General features: G+C 41.3%; 1 protein-coding gene across 1 annotated transcript in view; it reads right to left on the bottom strand.

The window, feature by feature from the left end:
- The window catches only part of ska1 (spindle and kinetochore associated complex subunit 1), a 34,228-nt gene that overhangs the window by 14,269 nt on the left and 1,070 nt on the right, over positions 1-18,889 (bottom strand). Inside the window, exons 2-6 of the mRNA XM_033033524.1 lie at positions 13,815-13,928; positions 13,193-13,317; positions 9,186-9,280; positions 4,883-5,017; positions 2,752-2,921 (exon numbers count right to left, since the gene is read on the bottom strand). Of these exons, the coding sequence (XP_032889415.1) occupies positions 2,752-2,921; positions 4,883-5,017; positions 9,186-9,280; positions 13,193-13,317; positions 13,815-13,896 (607 nt within the window). The 5' untranslated portion in view covers positions 13,897-13,928. The remainder of the gene's footprint in view (positions 1-2,751; positions 2,922-4,882; positions 5,018-9,185; positions 9,281-13,192; positions 13,318-13,814; positions 13,929-18,889) is intronic.

Here is an 18,889-nt window from a genome sequence, read left to right on the forward strand (position 1 = left end):
ATTGTATAGAACCGGCCTGTTACTGTTTGATAATCCAGTGCAATGTGCAACTGCAGCAATGTTGCATGAGAAATGAGCTTTTAACAGATGATTACTTTGAACTTCAACAAAATTAATTGATCTATCAACATAAATTGATGGGTAGATGGGAGTCCCACACCTTTTGAGAATTTGAGAGCTAGAGCTTCGGTGAATCACTTAAAACTTTGCAAAACAAAAATTGCCATCTGATTGGCAAAATGCACACAGGTTGAAGAAAAATGGTAGATGTTGCAATGGCATCAAAGAGTCAGAAAAAAATGTTTGTAAAGAGCTTTTATAGATTTTGTGGGGTAGATTACGGTATGTCGAGTGACATGTTCGAAAGTGAACAGCATTTTAACTTTTATTGCAAAGCCAGAGTATTAGAAATATTAAACAGGTAGAGATTGATAAATATTTGAAAGATCAAGGAATTGGAGGCTATTGGGGACTGGCACAAAAGAGAAATTGAAGCCAGTTTAGATCATATCGAATGATAGGGAAGGTTTGAGGGGCCTGGCGGCCAAGCCCAGCTTCTATTTTCTTGTGTTTTTCTGATAGAGCTGGAATTTTAAAATGACTGAAATAATACTCTCCAGTGTAAGGTTCTGAGGTAAAGTTGATCTTTATAGCAGCTATAAAAGCAAATTTTACTTGAAGTCATTTGTTATCAGAGCCAATCCAACTGCATTACAGCATAGTTAGAAGTTTTGTACACAACCCAAACCACAACCCATCAAGTGGCCTTCATAATTTGCAGTTCTTCTATCCTTATCTCACACCTAGCATATGATGAACGTTTGACAGCAATGGGCCTGGACTCGCTGGAATTTAGAAGGTTGAGTGGGGAATCTCATTGAAACTTACAGAATAATGAAAGGTATAGATAGAGTGGATGCGGAAAGGATATTTCCACTGGTGGGAGAGTCTAGGTCATACCCTCAGAATTAAAGGCCACTATTTTAGAAAGAAGGTGAGGAACTAGTTAATTTGTATAGGGGGTATAGAGGGCTGTGGAGGCCAATTGAGTGGACATTTAAGGCAGAGATAGACAAATTCTTGATTAGAACGGGTGTCAAGAATTATGGGGTGAAGGCAGCAAAATGGGATTAGGAGGCAGAGATCAGCAATGATTAAATGGCGGCATAGACTCGATGGGCCGAATAGCCTAATTCTATTCCTATAACTTGAGAACTTTAGTCTTTTCATCTCTGGCCTTTGTCTCATCATCTGCTTATCAAAATCCTCCCCTCATCTGTATCTACCCCTCACTTGCCAGGCTTTGTCTTGCCTCTCCTCTCCTCAGGCTCTCAGCCTTCCCCCACCCCACCCAAAATATCGCCCATCCATGTTCTCCAGAGATGCTACCCGACCCAGAATTACTCCATCACTTTATGTCCCATTGTGTACACTAGCACCTGCATTTCCTTGTTTGTATAAGAAATTAGGGGCGGCACGGTGGTGCAGCGGTAGGGTTGCTGCCTTACAGCACCGGACACCCGGGTTCGAGCCTGACTATCCTTAGGAAATTGTCCTTAGGATAAGTATGTGTGCAGGATCGTGTTTATGTGCGGGGATCACTGGTCTGCGCCGACTCTGTGGGCTGAAGGGTCTGTTTCCACGCTGTATCTCTAAATTAAACTGCAGATGGTGGTTTAAAACTAAAGGCAGAAAGTGCTGAAGTAACTCAGCAGATCAGGTGGTATCTCTGGAGAACATGGATAGGTGACATTTTCAGTTGGGACCCTTCTTCAGACTGATTGTATGGAGGGAGAAAGGAAAACTGGAAGAGAGGAGAGGCATTACAGAGCATGGCAGTAGCATCTGCAGACCCTTGTTTCTTCAAGTGGTCAGGCTCTACTGGCAAAGTAGCTATGCTTCAGGTCCCCATCAATTCAGAAGCTTTCAGTGGGTTTTGCTGTAATCACTGCTCCAAAGCCATTCCCCTTCCCTCTGTGGAGTTCCGGGATGCATTTCACCTCAGTTCCTTTCTACTCCCATTTGGATGACAGTGCATGGAGCATCTGTCCCTGGATTTGGCATCTATCTAACTGACTGAACTAAACTAAGTTTGACAACCTCCAACTCAACACATGATTATGCGGGTCTTGTTGGCTCAACCCAGGTGTCAGGGTCTAATTTTCTACCATGCCGTACTACTGTGCCCATATTTAAAAGTCGGAATCAGAAAACTACACAACCAATGTATTAATTTTAATTAAACATATTGCAAATGTACTAAGAGGTACCTTAGTTATTGAAAAATCTGATCAATGCATTTAAAAATGTAGCACTAAGTAATGCCATACATGGTATATTTTTGGTCAAATAGAGGTTGTATGGAACAGTAATGAATCCTATGATAATTCAAGGAAAATACACTGAAGGAGCCCATTGGATAATCAGACCATAGTGAAAAGTAACATTATTAGACGGCTCAGATTGGGCTGTGGCAGCTTTGTGGTAATGTGCACCAATATTCCTTGTATCATTAATATAAAGTAGAAGTTTTCATGTTAGCATTTCAGCTCAAGCTGTCAAGATATTCTCAAGTGGAAATCTCTGGGAATTGAATCATTAAGATTGAATTATATTGCCAATATACTTCCATATAAATAGACAATTTTGTCCCTTCCCATTGAAATAATGAAATAAGAAACTAAAAACAATGCATAACAAAATAAATAACAGCCTGATGATTCATTTCATTTCTGTACAATTATTTTCTACCTTTGGTTTCCTTTGTTTCCTGCTGTTTAAAAGCATTGTACTGGTTACGGGTGATGTTAGCCATGGCTTTCAGTGGCTGGTGTAGAATCTTGTACTTCGCTTTGACAGCGGCATTAAGCTCATGGATGACAGCGTTGATTTGATCATAGGTCATACGACCTTTCATGTATCTAAATACAAGGTGATTTTTTAAAAATCAGCAAAATATCTAGTTCAAGTGGCAAGAGATAGATTTAAAGTAATAGATTACTATATAAAACATGCGCACATTAAGTTGTGCAATCAAGGGCAGAAATATGCAAAATCTATTTGAAACTCTTAATGTATATTAAAACGACATCTAACATTTTTCATTTTGTTTTCACAAAGTAATAGCATTATTGATCTTGTCCAACCTAAATGGATTGAATTAGATACTTATGATTTTTTTTGATTCATTTATTTACTCTTCAGAAAGTGGGCATTGCTGACTTGGTCAGTATTTATTGCCCAACCTCAATCTCTCTTTAGTCAGTGGTAGTGGGCTGCCTTCTTGAACTGAGAAAGTACTACCACAATGCTGCTGGGAAGAAAGCCCCAGCATTCAGACGCATTGACCTAAAATACATATGGTACACTTGCCATGTCTGAAATCAGTACCGCTGTTGGATAGTTCATAATATTAAGCGTAATAATATTCTGATGATGTCTGGGCAAAGGATTGTTTCCACTAACTGGACCTCAGGATAAAAAAAATATACTGAACACTCTCCCGTTCAAAAATAATTATTTAAATAATTTTATCTGCACAAGACATGATATTGAAATAAATCTGGATAACAGCTTGCATTTGATGGACTTTTCCTGGAAGTGTAGGCCTCCTAAGACCAAATACTGGAAATATTTTATTTTACCCCATTCCTTGTAATCTTTCAGTGTACATGCATGACAAAGTACTTTGAAATAAACTCTCACTTCAACATCTTTTCACAATTTGAATGAGAAATGTTAATTGAGCTATTCATCAAATGACAGCTTTCTGGTAAAATATGGGGAGGTATTATCAGTTTTCAAGAATCTTCACAGCAATTCTTCAGTAGATTTTAATAACATTCAGCTCCATTCATTCTACCTGGAAGTATTGGTGAGCTTCTTCTAATTCATCACCTTAAAAAAAAATCTGGCAACTTTAAGACTTGAGGCACCCAAGATGACACCACAGCCAGGTGATTCTCACTTGATCAAACTTTCAACCAGAATAACCTCCTTCCACTACAACCCTCTGTTTTCTATGAGTCAGCCAATACCAGATCCAAACAACCAAGTCACCATGGATCCTATACATCTTAATCTTCTGGATCAGCCTACCATGAGGGACTTTATCAAATGCCTTACTAAAATCCAAATTGACATCACCTTTGTTATCTCCTCGAAAACTCGATCATATTTGTAAGACGCGACCTAACCCAGACAAAGCAATGTTGATCATCTATAATTAGCCAATTCTCCTCCAAAAGACAGGGAATCCTAGTGCCATTGACCAGAATTGCAACTAGTATCCTGCAGTACCACCACCTTGTTCCCAGTGATGTGCACATCTATCAATACATCAGGAAAAATAGATGGGAAAGGAATGGAGGTAGCAGATTGGTTCCAAGATGATTTCGCTTTCCCCAACTTGCACTTGAATTGGATAGGGTACAAGATTACGTCGAGTACCATTCGATGCGAACCACAACGATGAGTCTGGAATCACACATACACCAAACTAAGTAAGGATGGGAGATATTTTTACCTGAATTGGGATATGTGGATTCTGTTTGAAAAGAAAACAAGTTTTGTGGTTATCATTAATGATAACTTTTCACTTCAAATTTGATGGCTTGAATTTAAATTCCTTAATACCACGATGGAATTCTCAATCGCACCTCGAGGAACATCACCAGAAAAAAAAACCTAGTATGCATGCAAACCACATATGCATGAAAAGACAAGAAAATACCTCAAAAGACTGACTGTCGACAACAAAAGCATCAGCAAAGAATATTTGAGTTGTTCAGTCTAGTGCATTTTGTGCAATTCCCAGAAACCTTGGGTTAAAAATCGATCCTCTATAAAAACTGTTACAGGCCAGAAAAGATTAGAAACTCACCCAGGAACGTGGTTAAATTCCTCCATTAAAAGATACTCTATTTCATGAACAGAATGCTTAGGTTTGGCAGGTTTTTTTTCAGGTAGAGGTTGAACAGGATCCCATTTAACCTTGTCATCTTGTGGATCTGCTGTACTGGAAACACATGAATTATTCAGCAAATGTTAAAAAGCTAATCATATTAAAAGAGATCCAAAAAAAAAAATTAGGGTCCAAATTTTCCCTAAGTATTCAAATTTTTTTTCTTTTTTTTTCTTCCTTTTTTATTTATTTATTTATTTATTAGAAGTAGACATATTATACAATGTAGTTACATATTATAGTAGAAAAAAAACTTTTCATATACATCAGTCATACATTATTAAAATTTTCCATTATCAATTACTTCTGCTTCTAGTATTTTTATTTTTTATAGAAAGCGAGAAAAAGAGAGGGTAGAAAGTTACAAATAAAAAAGAAAGCAAAAAAAAAACACAACAGAAAAACAAGGGAGGTGGAATGGGTTACCATTCAAATTTAAAAAGCATCAAGTTAACAAAACATTTAACTACACGTTTATGATTATTTAGCTGTCAGTTATCAAATGATAGTGTTCAAGAAATCATATTTTATTTAAAAGCTTAACATCTTTCATTTTCCTATTTTAAACTTAAGCATCTCTGCCTGAAATATTCAATAAAGATAGTGCCTTAAGTTATCCAATCATTACTATTCTTAATTGGTAATGAATAGGAAGCCAACTTGGTTGAAAACTTTGGAAATACTTGGTGCTTGAGCCTAGAGTTCATGTTATAGCTGTGTGGAGATGGTTGTCAACTTGGTCCTCAAAACTTAGGCAGCTAGAGGATGGAAGCCATATATGTGGAAAGGATTGTGAAATATGTCTCGCTTTTCCCTCTGTCAATTTATTTCAGGGGTGAATGTTCTCAGGTAAAGTTATACTCTACTATATTGATGGGATGATTCAGCATTTATTGACCATCCTAAGTTAACCATTGAGTGGCTCACTAAGCTATTTCAAAGACAAAAGTCATAGGCAAGGACAATTTCCTTCCCTGATGTTGGGGTTTTATAAAAATCTGTTAATTAAATGGTCACCCTAGCCTTTTTCCAAGATTTATTCAAACTTCAAAATTTAAATTTCTCAACTGTCTGTGCTAGGTTTTGAACTCTGGACCACTAATGAAGACCTTCAGATATTGCTCCAGTAACTTAACCACATTACTGTAATCAAATCAATGGTCAAAGTTATATAAAATGTTAGAAACCAATGTAGATGATTAATGCAACGGTGCTACAGATTCAAATTTCGATCCCGATTACGGCTGCTGTCTGTATGGAGGTTGTACATTCTCCCCGTGACCTGCATGGGTTTTCACGGAGATCTTCGGTTTCCTCCCACATTCCAAGACGTACAGGTTTGTAGGTTAATTGGCTTGATAAATGTAAAAATTATCCAGTATAAAATTGTCCAATTTCCAGTATAGTCTTTGGAAGTGATGACCACAAGGTACAAGGTACAAATAACTTAAGTGTCAGAAAGCTGGCAATAATGAGATCAGAAAACGAGACGAGATTCATTCCACTCAGAAGGCAACAATATTGCAATTCATGAGAAAGGATTGAAAATCCCAGACCATCTCAAAGTATTTTTTACAATGTTGTCAGCATTCTAGGTGTGGAAACATCATAACAAGTTTATTTGTGGATAAAAGGTAATGGACATTTATATGTTTCAGTGATGCTGAGTGAGGAATATTACCTGGGATTCCACATCTTGTACTTCTGTGACTTGAATTGATAAATGATTATTTTAGAGATACAGTATGGAAACAGGCCCTTTGGTCCACCGAGTCAGCGTTGACCATCGTACAGTAGCACTATCCTACACACTTGGGACAATTTACAGATGTCAATTAACCTATAAATCTGGATGTCTTTGAAAATAGAGTACGCAGAGAAAAAACATCCGACCAAGATTTCAAGGTCAGTTTATTGTCACATGTACCAATTAAGGTACAGTGAAATTTGAGTTACCATACATCCCACTAAGTGAAAAGTCAACGCTGACTCGGTGGACCAAAGGGCCTGTTTCCATACTGGAAAAGACAAACAACCACATAAAAGTTAACATAAACATCCATCACAGTGGATTCCACATTCCTCACTGTGATGGAAGGCAATAAAGTTCAATATTCTTTCTCCTGTTCTCCCGCAAACCATCCGCAGTCGGGGTGATCAAAGCTCCTGCAGCCGACGATCAAAGCCCCCGTCGAGGCGGTTGAAACTCCTGCGTCGGGGCAGTTGAAACTCTCTCCGCGACATGGAGCTCCCGAGTCGGCCTCTTCTTACCAGAGACCGCGGGCAGAATGTGCAAACTCTGTACAGACAGCACCCATAGTCAAGGGTCTCTGGTGCTGTAAGGCAGCAACTATAACACTGCACCACTGTGCCGCTCCAACTTTATTAGCCCAAGCTAAATGTTACTTAAATCCTGCTATGGACAAGTAAGAAATGATTCCACAACTAGCCAACAGGTAGAGCAGGTTACATTCAACAAATTAGGTAGCACTGCAGAAATAGGAAGTGTTAATATTAATATTTCAGATTAAAGACATGTCATTCGAACGGAAATGCTAGCTGTTTCTCTTTCCACAGATTTTGCATACCTATTTATGCCAACGATATATTCCCGAATCTACATCGTAGCAGCCCTTATGCTTTTATTTACAATATGCTCTGTGTAGCTGTAACATTATATTTTCTGCTGGTTCCTTTCTCTTTTGCACTACTTGTTGTATTCATGTATGGAATGATTAGCCTGAATAATATGAACAGCACAACACAGAAATAGCCCATTCGGCCCACAATGTTTGCACCGAACATGCCTAGTTAAAAGGGACCTCATCTGTTTGTGCTTGATCCATATCTCTCTATTCCCTGCACTTCCAAGTGCTTATCTAAAAGCCTCTCAAGCACCACTATCGCATCTTCAAAAAAGATTTTCAATGTATCTTGGCATATGTGACAATAATAAATTAATATCAATAGTTAGAGTATTTCCAGCATTTTGCTTTTATTTCCAATTTCCAGCACCTGATTTTTTTTTAATTGACTGAAATCCCTTATCCTTGCCTGTAACATCAAATTCACAGCGAGTGGACCATCCTTAACTAGCCCTTTGAATCAGCCTATTGATTCAGCTCAATAACAATAAGTAATAGGTAATAAATGTTCACCTTGCTCATGGCTCCCATGCTGTAAATAAGCGGAAAAACAAATCTAAGGGGCTAGTTAGGACTTAAACATTACAAAAAGATCTGGATCGAAAAGGGAGTTGGCCAAAGACAGACAAATGAAATTTAACTCTGACAACTGTGAGGCGATACATTTTGGCAAGTCGAACCAGGGCAGGACTTACACTCTCCAGGGCCCTACATTTATTGTGTAAGAGCAGAGAACCCTAGGGGGCACAGGTATACAGTTACCTGAAAGCGCTGACCCAGAAATCAGTATTTGGCAAGGATGCAGGCTCGAAGGGCCGAATGGCCTACTTCTGCACCTATTTTTTTTCTATGTTTCTATGCCTTCATCAATAAGATGATAGAGTACAGGAATTGGGAGATGTCATGTTACAGTTGTACAAGAAGTTGGCGAGACCACATTTGCATTTTGTGCACCGTTCTGGTGGCCCTGCTATAGGATAGACATCATTAAGCTGGAAAGATTGCAGAAAAGATTCACCAGGATGTTACCAGAACACAAGAATGAGTTATAAGGAGGCTGGGTCTTTTTCCCCTGGCGTGGAGGAGGCCAAGAGATGACGTGTCAAAAAAGATCTGAGAGGCGCAAGATGAATGGTCGCAGTCTTTATCCCAGGATACAGAGGAGTTCAGAAATCAAGGGCATAGGTTTAAGGTGGGGGGGGTTGAAGGTTTAAGAGACCCCGAGGAGGCAATTTCTTCAGAGTAGCAATCTATAGAGATGGGTACAATTATAATGGCAAGTTCACTTGATCACAAAGTGCAATTATTAAATTAAACTCCTGGAATTCTACTAGTAATACAAGCATCAGCATGAAATTTCAGCATTACCAAACAGGATCTATAATCATTTTCTCAAGCAGTGGAAGTACTAAGAACAGGAGACTATGGAATAAATCTTGTTTTCCATTCTGAGAAGGAAGAACATTGAAGGTAGCTCCTTTTTGGACTGTCAGTACAGTTATATTGCAAAAGTGGTACAAATCAGAGTTTATTTTATATCACATGGACAATTCTTGGTCGAGATCATTTTGGCTTACCTGTTCATTGCAGCTTTCTTTGGAAGATGAGCTGGAATATTTTCCAATAAATGATGTGCTATTTCAGAATTTTTCTGGACTGAATTCTTCAGATCCTAAAAAAAAATGATTGGAAGTCAAATCTAACGACATAGAAGAGTGCAGCACAGGAACATGCCTCGCATCTTTATGAACTTCTATCAGGTCTCCCCTCAGGCTCTGATGCTCCAGTGAAAACTATTCAAGTTTGTCCAACTGCTTCTTATAAACAATACCCTTTAATCCAGACAAAACCCTGTTAAATCTTTTCTGCACCCTCGTCAAAGCCTCCACGTCCTCCTTGTTATGTGGCGACCAGAGCTCAACACATTAAGAAAGGATTTCCACCCAAGTGCAATGACTTCTGACTATTAAGAACAATGCAATGTCTGTCATAAATACAACAATTAAATATTTAGCGTCAAAATCAAAGTAATAAGATTACAGAGATGAGCAATCAGCAGATGCTTTACTGGCAGAGTAACAGCACGAATCAAAAATTCATTTTCAGGATGGTGATGATGTTTGACATGTATGAGTTAGTTGTATAGGAAGGAACTGCAGTGGCTGGTTTACACCAAAGATAGACACACAAATCTGGAGTAACTCAGCGGGACAGGCAGCACGGCTGGAGAGAAGAAATGGGTGACGTTTCGTGGCGAGACCCTTCTTCAGTTGTATAATGTACACGGAATTAATAGAATAACAGATATTGAATTGCAATTCCATATCACATCTTTATGGTGTAATTTGAGCAAAACCATTTGAACTTTCTTTTCAATCTGCTAAAGGCTATGAATTTGTCGACTGAATCAACTTTGCTTTTAACTAGCAGATGAAGTTACCATTTCAATCCCCAGTATAAAATCAATAGCACTCAAGAACTCTGCTGCTCAATGAATAAGTCCAAGATTGATTGAGACCGAGTTCAGTTATTGATCTGTGCAATTCCAGCTGTTCATTCTGCCTGTGTGGTACTGGGCTGTTCTTCTTCTTGGTTGGAAAGGGGTAAATTAGGGATGGGGTGGTTGGGTGAGATAGGTTAAAGATTGAAATTTTCATCTATAATTACAAATTGTCCAAATCGCCCACCTCAGCCACATCCGTTTCTTTCTCTGAAATCGCCTCCAGCTTTACATCTGGTGTATCATCATCCATGTATTACCATCCATCTTTTCCACTCCAACATTTTGACTTCATGTTCATCCCTCATTTTAATGACTTTGTCATTGTCAGCCAAGATTCACCTTCCTTTGGAATTCTGACACTTAAACATTTCTGCCATCCCTTCCTCTAGGACATTCCTTAAAAAATTATTTGATCATTTTTTCAGCATCTGCCATATCTCCTTTTGCAGATGTTCTTTGATAATATTTTGGGGATATTTTAGCAGAATATCTATACTGCTGTGTCTACTGGCAACAAGTCCACAAGTAACTACTTTGATGATAATAGACATTTAAAAAATCCAAACATAACTCGGTAACTTGCAGGGTATACATGTGGAAGGCAATTTATGCAGAAAACAGTATACAATTTTCAAGTAGTATTTGAAGTCAGACACAAAAGAGCGCTCGCTAAAACAAGGATTCAAATGGATAGAACTAGTTCAAGGACAAAATACTAGGAAAAAATGAATCTTTTTTTACATTGACAGCCTGTTATTGGAAGCCACTACATAAGTTCATAAGTGATAGGAGCAGAGTTAGGCCATTCGGCCCATCAAGTCTACTCCATCATTCAATTATGGCTGATCAATCTTTCCTGCCTAACCCCATTCTCCTGCTTTCTCCCCATAACTTCTGACACCTTTACTGATCAAGAATCTATCTATCTCCGCCATAACTAAATCCAATGACTTGGCCTCCACAGCCTTCTGTATCAATGAATTCCAGATTCATCAGCCTCTGACTAAAGAAATTCCTCCTCATCTCCTTCCTAAAAGTGCGTCCTTTAATTCTGAGGCTACGACCTCTAGTTCAAAACGTTTCAATGAGGTCCCCCCTTATTCTTCCAATCTCCAGCAAATGCAGGGCCAGTGTTGTCAAACGCTCATATGTAAGCCATTTAGAATGGAGATGAGGAAACAATTTTTTACACAGAGAGTTGTGAGTGCCTGAGAGGGCGGTGGAGGCTGGTTCTCTGGATACTTTCAAGAGAGCTGGATAGGGCTCTTAAAGATGGTGGAGTCAGGGGATATGGGGAGAAGGCAGGAACGGGGCACTGATTGGGGATGATCAGCCATGATCACATTGAATGACGGTGCTGGCTCGAAGAGCCGAATGGCCTACTCCTGCACCTATTGTTTATTGTCTACTCATTCCTGGGATCATTCTTGTAAACCTCCTCTGGACCCTCTCCAGAGCCAGCACATCCTTCCTCAGAAATGGTGTGCAAAATTGCTCACAATATTCCAAATGTGGCCTGACCAGCACCATAGAGCATCAGCATTACATCCCTGTTTTTGTATACAAGCCCTCTCGAAATAAAACCTAGAATTGCGTTTGCTTTCTTTACTACCGATTCGACTTGCAGATTAACTTTTTGGGAATCCTGCACCAGTACTCCAAAGTCCCTTTACACCTCTAATTTCTGGATTCACTCCCCATTTAGAAAATAATCCACACCTTTATTCCTACTGCCAAAATGTACGATTTCACACTTTGCTACACTATATTCCAACTGTCACTTCTCTGCCCACTCCCAACCTATCCAAATCCTTCTGCAGAGTCCCTGCTTTCTCTGCACTGCCTGCCCCTCCACCTATTTTCGTATCATTAGCAAACTTGGCCACAAAGCCTTCAATCCGTTCATCCAAATCAGTAATATACAACGGAAAAGTAGCAGCCCCAGCACCGAACCCCGCATAACTCTGTTAGTCACTGGCAGCCAACCAGAAAAAGCCCCCTTTATTGCCACTCTTTGCCTTGTGTCACCCAGCCAACCCGATATCTATCTATATCTATATTACTAAAACTCTGTTCTTGACCGGTTTTGGCGATCTGTGCTGCTATTTCCGAGAGAATGCCGCCACCTACGGCCGTCATTTTTGTCCACCTCGCTCAGAGCCCCCCTCCGCCGTATGTGTGCCGAGGATTTTTCCAGTCGATGAAAAATGACAGAGATATTAATGATCTTACAAAATTCCCCATTCTCTCTGCTGCCCCTGCTGGCGGCAGGGGTGATGGACTATAAAACCAGGAAGTGGTGTGCCTCAATCAGTGTCTGCAACCTGGAGGAAGGCAGAGGGTCACGTTTCTCTGAGCAACAATGAACACATGTCACACAACTGTGAGTAAGTACCCTTACTGTGGTTTGAAAATGAAAATATGGTTAAAGTGAAAAAGCACTGCCTGCAAATGGTTGTTTGGGGGGATTGGGTTGAAATAAAAAGGCACTCTCCCCCCCTCTCTCCTCTCCCCCCCCCCCCTCCTCTCTCCCCCCCCTCTCCTCTCTTCCCCCCCCCTCTCCTCTCTTCCCCTCTCCTCCCCCCCTCTCCTCCCGTCCCCCCCCTCTCCTCGCTTCCCCCCCTCGCCTCTCTTCCCCCCCCTCTCCTCTCTCCCCCCCCTCTCCGCTCTCTCCCCCCCCTCTCCTCTCTCTCCCCCCCTCTCCTCTCTCTCCCCCCCTCTCCTCTCTCTCCCCCCCTCTCCTCTCTCTTGTGCAATAAAATCAGACCACAGCACAAGACGTGGCATCAGTAAGTAGCGCTTTAAAAAAAAATCTCAGAGCTCTCTTATTTAACTCCAATTATAAAACACATACAAGTAACTTTAACTTTCAATGCCACCTCACAAATCTGTAAGCTCCACTACCTGCGAGCACAATTTCCTACAGTTCAACCAAGTAACACATTATTGCCAAACATTGTAATTATTTGTTCATTATTGCCAAGTCAAATTCATGGAGATGGCCACCTTCCAGGACTGAAGGAATGGTTTTAATTTGTGATAGAAATTAATTGCTTTGGCAAATAGAATACAAAACCATACCTTAAGGGATTTCATTTCAGTTTGCTGTCGCAGTATCTGTGCTTGAAATGTATCTAAATTATTCTGAATGCCAGCTAATTCCAGTCCAATCTTCTGAAGCATTGTTGCAAGGGAAGGGTCATTACCTGATGATAAAAATATTTACAAGCATATTTTAACATTATAGTGTAAGAGTAAAATAATAATTTCTCATTACAAAACTTAAGATCCAACAAAATCAATTTCATTGACCAAGGACAAAGTTAAAAATGAGGAGGGGGCATGATAAAGCAAAGACAGAATAAGCACAGAATGGTAGTTAACATAAAAGGGAATTAAAAACATAAATTGCAAGCACCAGCCTCATCCAGAAGATATAAAAATCCACTTGGTCAATAAGTATCTAATGAAGAAATATGTGACCTTAATACCCTAGTTTTTTTCTTTTCCAGATGGCTATTTGCTTGCATCGTTTCTGACAAAGTAATCTATTTCTATAACGTCTTTACACTATGTGAGTCACAAAATCAAAATTTTCTGTAAATCAACCCATTTACTAGTTAGGTTTTAAAGCTATATTGACCAGTAAGTTCCACAAACGAATAAGTGCCTAAAATAGCCCAAGTAGATTAATTTAACTTACCCATGCTCTTCAGCTGCAGTGATCTTTTGATGGAAGATATCTTATTGTTCAGCTGCAGTGATACATCTTCCAAAGATGTCATCTTCACAAAATGTGTATGAAATCCAAGATCATCTAACAATATTAGGAGTGCATAGTATAGATTAGTGAATTGAATAGCCTTCAAGGCAAGCCTTGAACTTTTTCCTAAAAACTTGTTCACAAAAAGCAAGCCTTGATGACTAGGCTGGTATCTATTGCCTATCGGGAAATGCCCATGGCAGTGGCCATCTTCTTTGATACTGTACTAGTTCCCCCAGATTTAATGAAATGAACTTGGTGTGATGGCAAAATTCAAGCTCATCTCCAAATCAACTGCAGATGTATGGATACCAAAACAGTATCTTGATAACTTGCTATTTATAATAATAGGGGATGGAGGTCAGGGTTGAATGCATGTAAATCCCATCGTCCTGCAAAGCAGGTTATAGAAATTTTAAAACAATGAACAAATTATATTTTCATTGTAGTAACATTACACAGATATGTTCAAAATAAATCTCTAATACAAAATCATCCTAACTTTCTTTGAATCATATGGGAAAGGTTTGTAGGGATAGGAACATTAAATTGTTCGCCAACTGCATACCTTCACCTTTGGTTTTAAATATATTTTTTTATGTAATCTATCATTTAAAAAAGGAAAATTTAAACATTATCTACAAACATCACACCTATCCTATCTAGAGCAGCTTTGATTTTGCAAGGAAGAGGCTTTCTCGCCTCATACAGCCAGTCACTAACTTATGGATTTTTGTAGAAACAGGGAACTGTAGATGCTACATTAAGATTTTTAGAAGAGAAACTAAAATGATACAACATTCAAAACAAATGCTTCTTCATTACAGGCTTAACACTTCCTTCAATAAATGGATATTATTCAATTAAAATCAAAACAAAGGTGTGCCTGGGACCCTGGCCATTCCCTCTTCTCCCTTCTCCCATCAGGCAAAAGGTATAGAAGTGTGAAAACGCACATCTCCAGATTCAGGGGCAGTCTCTTCCCAGCTGTTATCAGGCAACTGAATCATCCTACCACAACCAGAGAGCAGTCCTGAACTACTATCTACCTCGTAGGTGACCCTCAGACTATCTCGATTGTAATCATGTATTGTCTTTCCGCTGACTAGTTAGCACGCAACAAAAGCTTTTCACTGTACCTCGGTACACGTGACGATAAACTAAACTAAACTGAACTGAATCCCTGTGTAGGAAGGAACCGCACATGACGAATATAGACACAAAAGCTGGTGTAACTCAGCGGGACGGGTGGTATCTCTCGATAGAAGGAATGATGACGGGTCGGGTCGAGATCCTTTTTAGTTTAGTTTAGAGATACAGCGCGGAAACAGGCCCTTTGGCCCACCGGGACCGCGCCGACCAGTGGTCCCCTCATATTAACACTATCCTACACACACTAGGGACATTTTGTTTTACATTTACCAAGCCAATTAGCCAACATACCTGTACGTCATTGGAGTGTGGGAGGAAACCGAAGATCTCGGAGAAAACCCACGCAGGTCACGGGGAGAATGCACAAACTCCGTACAGACAGCACACGGCAGTCAGGATCGAACCCAGGTCTCCGGCGCTGCATTCGCTGTCAGGCAGCAACGCTACCGCTGTGCCACCGTGCCTGCCTTCTTCAGGCTGAAAATCACGGGAAAGGGACACGATAGATATAGACGATGATGTAGCGAGATACAGAACAAATGAATGAAAGATATGCAAAAAAGTAACGATAATCAAGGAAACAGCATTTTTCTAAGTGAGAACGAAAAGCTGGCGTGACTTTAGTGGGGGAGGGATGAAGAGAGAGGGAGAGGTACAGACAGAGGTTTCTGTGGCAACAGGCGGGATTCAAGGATGGTGTGTTGCCGCCCTGGTGCCAGGATCCAGGACGTCATGGACCGATTGCAGAGCATCAAGGGTGAAGGTGAGCAGCCTGAAGTGGTAGTGCATGTCGGCACAAATGACGTCGGGAAGACATTCTGCAGCGTGACTTCAGAGAACTTGGAAGAAGGCTGAAAAGCAGGACCTCCAGGGTGGTTATCTCTGGTTTCCTTACAGTTCCTCCTGCTGGTGAGGGCAGGAACAGGGAGATAGGGAATCTGAATGTGTGGCTGAGGAGCTGGTGCGGGAAGCAAGGATTTAGATTCTTAGACCACTGGGATCTGTTTTGGGGTACGGGTAAATTGTACAAAAGTGAAGGCTTGCACCTTAACAGGCGGGGGACCAGCATTCTGGCAGGCAGGTTTTCCACTGCTACACGGGTGGGTTTAAACTAAATAGTGCGGGGAGGGGGAAGGAGACAAACTGGAGATATAAGGATGGGGTTAAAGGGAAAGAGAATATAAGAAAAGTTAAGAAAGACACCAGAATTAACGGGACAGAAAGCTCATGAAGGGATAGGAGAGTATGGCCAAGTGAAATAGGAATCGATGTGAAAGGTGAGGGGAGTAATGGATTAAAAGTATTAAATATGAATGTACAAAGTATAAGAAAAAAAGTCGATGAGCTTGAGGCTCAGTTAGAAATTGGCAAGTATGATGTTGTGGGAATTACAGCGACATGGCTGCAAGAGGACTAGGGCTGGGAACTGAATATTCAAGGATAATAGTCCCATCAAAAAGACAGACAGGTGTTCAGAGGGGGTGGGGTAGCTCTGTTAGAGGAATGGAATTCAGTCCTGTGCAAGGGGTGACAGAATCAGGAGATGTAGTGTCAGTATGGATAGAACCGAAGAATTGTAAGGGTAAAAATACCCTAATGAGGGTTATCTACAGGCCCCCAAACAGTAGCCTGGATATAGGGTGCAAGTTGAATCAAGAGTTAAAATTGGCATGCCGCAAAGATAATGCTACGGTTGTTATGGGAGATTTCATCAAGTTGGGAAATGGCGTCAAGTTGGGAAAAGGGGATGTATAGCGGGATCTGGGGATCCTTGTTCATCAGTCTATGAAAGTAAGCATGCAGGTACAGCAGGCAGTGGAGAAAGCAAATGGCATGTTGGCCTATATAACAAGAGGAGTTGTGTATAGGAGCAAAGAGGTCCTTCGGCAGTTGTACAGAGCCCTAGTGAGACCACACCTGGAGTATTGTGTGCAGTTTTGGTCCCCTAATTTGAGGAAGGGCATTCTTGCTATTGAGGGAATGCAGCGTAGGGTTACAAGGTCAATTCCCGGCATGGCAGGACTGTCATATGCTGAGAGAATGGAGCGGCTGGGCTTGTACACTCTGGAGTTTAGAAGGATGAGAGGGCATCTTATTGAAACATATAAGATTGTTAAGGGTTTGGATACGCTAGAGGCAGGAAACATGTTCCCAATGTTGGGGGAGTCCAGAACCAGGGGGCAGTTTAAGAATAAGGGGTAAGCCATTTAGAACGGAACGAGGAAACACTTTTTCTCACAGAGAATTGTGAGTCTGTGGAATTCTCTGCCTCAGAGGGCGGTGGAGGCAGGTTCTCTGGATGCTTTCAAGAGAGAGCTAGATAGGGCTCATAGTGGAGTCAGAGGATATGGGGAGGGCAGGAATGGGGCACTGATTGGGGATGATCAGCCATGATTACATTGAATGGCGGTGCTGGCTCGAAGGGCCGAATGGCTTACTCCTGCACCTATTGTCTATTTCAACATGCAGGTCAACTGGGAAAATCAGGTTGGTAAGACTCCCAGGAAAGGGAGTTTGTGGAGTGCCTCCAAGATGGATTCTTAGAGCAACGTGTACTGGAGCCTACCAGGTAGAAGGCGATTCTGGATTTAGTGTTGTGTAATGAACCGGATTTGATAAGGGAACTCGAGGTAAAGGACCATTAGGACAGGGGTCGGCAAATTACAGCCGCCGGGCCGAATGCAACCCGTAACTGGAAATCAAATCATCCGGCTTGCATCCAGTTTTTTCCGCAGACACCCAGCCTGCGGTTGCATATTTTTTTTCCCACACCTATGATCTAAAAGTGAAATTGCATTTGCAGCGGCTGCGGTGCCTGCTGTTCAGCGTGCCCTGGAACTATTCCGGCCAGCAGGCGTATTTTCCCCCCCACACCTACTTGGATTGGTGGGCGCTGTTCCACTACTTTTTTGTATCAGCAAATGGCTGGCCTACAACAAGCGCAGACAGTGCGCACGCCAAAACTACGCTTAGCTGTGGCAGAAGGCGACTCGCTCTCTCCAATGGCGACAAAACACAGGAAGGTGGATGCTGAGTGGAGAGTCTTCCAAGACGCTTGGACAGATAAGTGCTTATTTATACAGCAGTTTGGCATGCAATGTTTTTGCAATGGTGATTCCACTGTGGTGGATGCTTATGTTAAATTGTGTTCATGGTTGTGTTAAATTAAATCATTCTTTTTCCACTTAGTATGGCTGTATGGTGCGTATTTATCTGCGTCTTGGAGGCCGAAGGTTAAATTGTTAGCCTAGAAAGATAGACTTGGCTATCCCTCAGTACAGCAACATCAAGAACGATGTTGCTGTACAGAGGGACAGCCAAGCTTATCCATCATTGCTGGCAGCCGATTTACATTATCTGGCTGGGTCCAGTTTGCTGATGGAGACATTCTACCAGTACTCAGGTCCGGAGCCCAGGGCAGGAAGACGGAGCAGCTTTCCGCCGGGGCAGCAGGGACTGGGCCGTCCGCTGGAGTTGGTCGAGCAATGCCACTCTCGTAGCGACAGCTCCGCGGAACCTGACACGCTTTCAACCCTGGAACCGGGTGAGATGGGAAGCAGCTATTAAAGGACAGCACCACTTGGGGGGGTGGGAAGAAAGAGTTCCTTTCCATAGCGTGTGGGGAGTCTGACCCGGGTCAGCACGGCCTGGGCTACGCAAAGTAGCAAACTCGGCTGGGTTGCAAGGGGTAACGTTGCAGGGAGGGCAGGAGCTTTGAGAAGGAGGGGGTCGAAGGAGCTAGCCACGGTGTCAGTCTGAAGAAAGGTCTAGACCCGAAACATCATCCAGATTCAGATTCAATTTTAATTGTCATTGTCAGTGTACAGTACAGAGACAACGAAATGCATTTAGCATCTCCCTGG

This window comes from Amblyraja radiata, chromosome 1 (assembly GCF_010909765.2).
Source record: "Amblyraja radiata isolate CabotCenter1 chromosome 1, sAmbRad1.1.pri, whole genome shotgun sequence".
Taxonomy (NCBI): Eukaryota; Metazoa; Chordata; class Chondrichthyes; order Rajiformes; family Rajidae; genus Amblyraja; species Amblyraja radiata.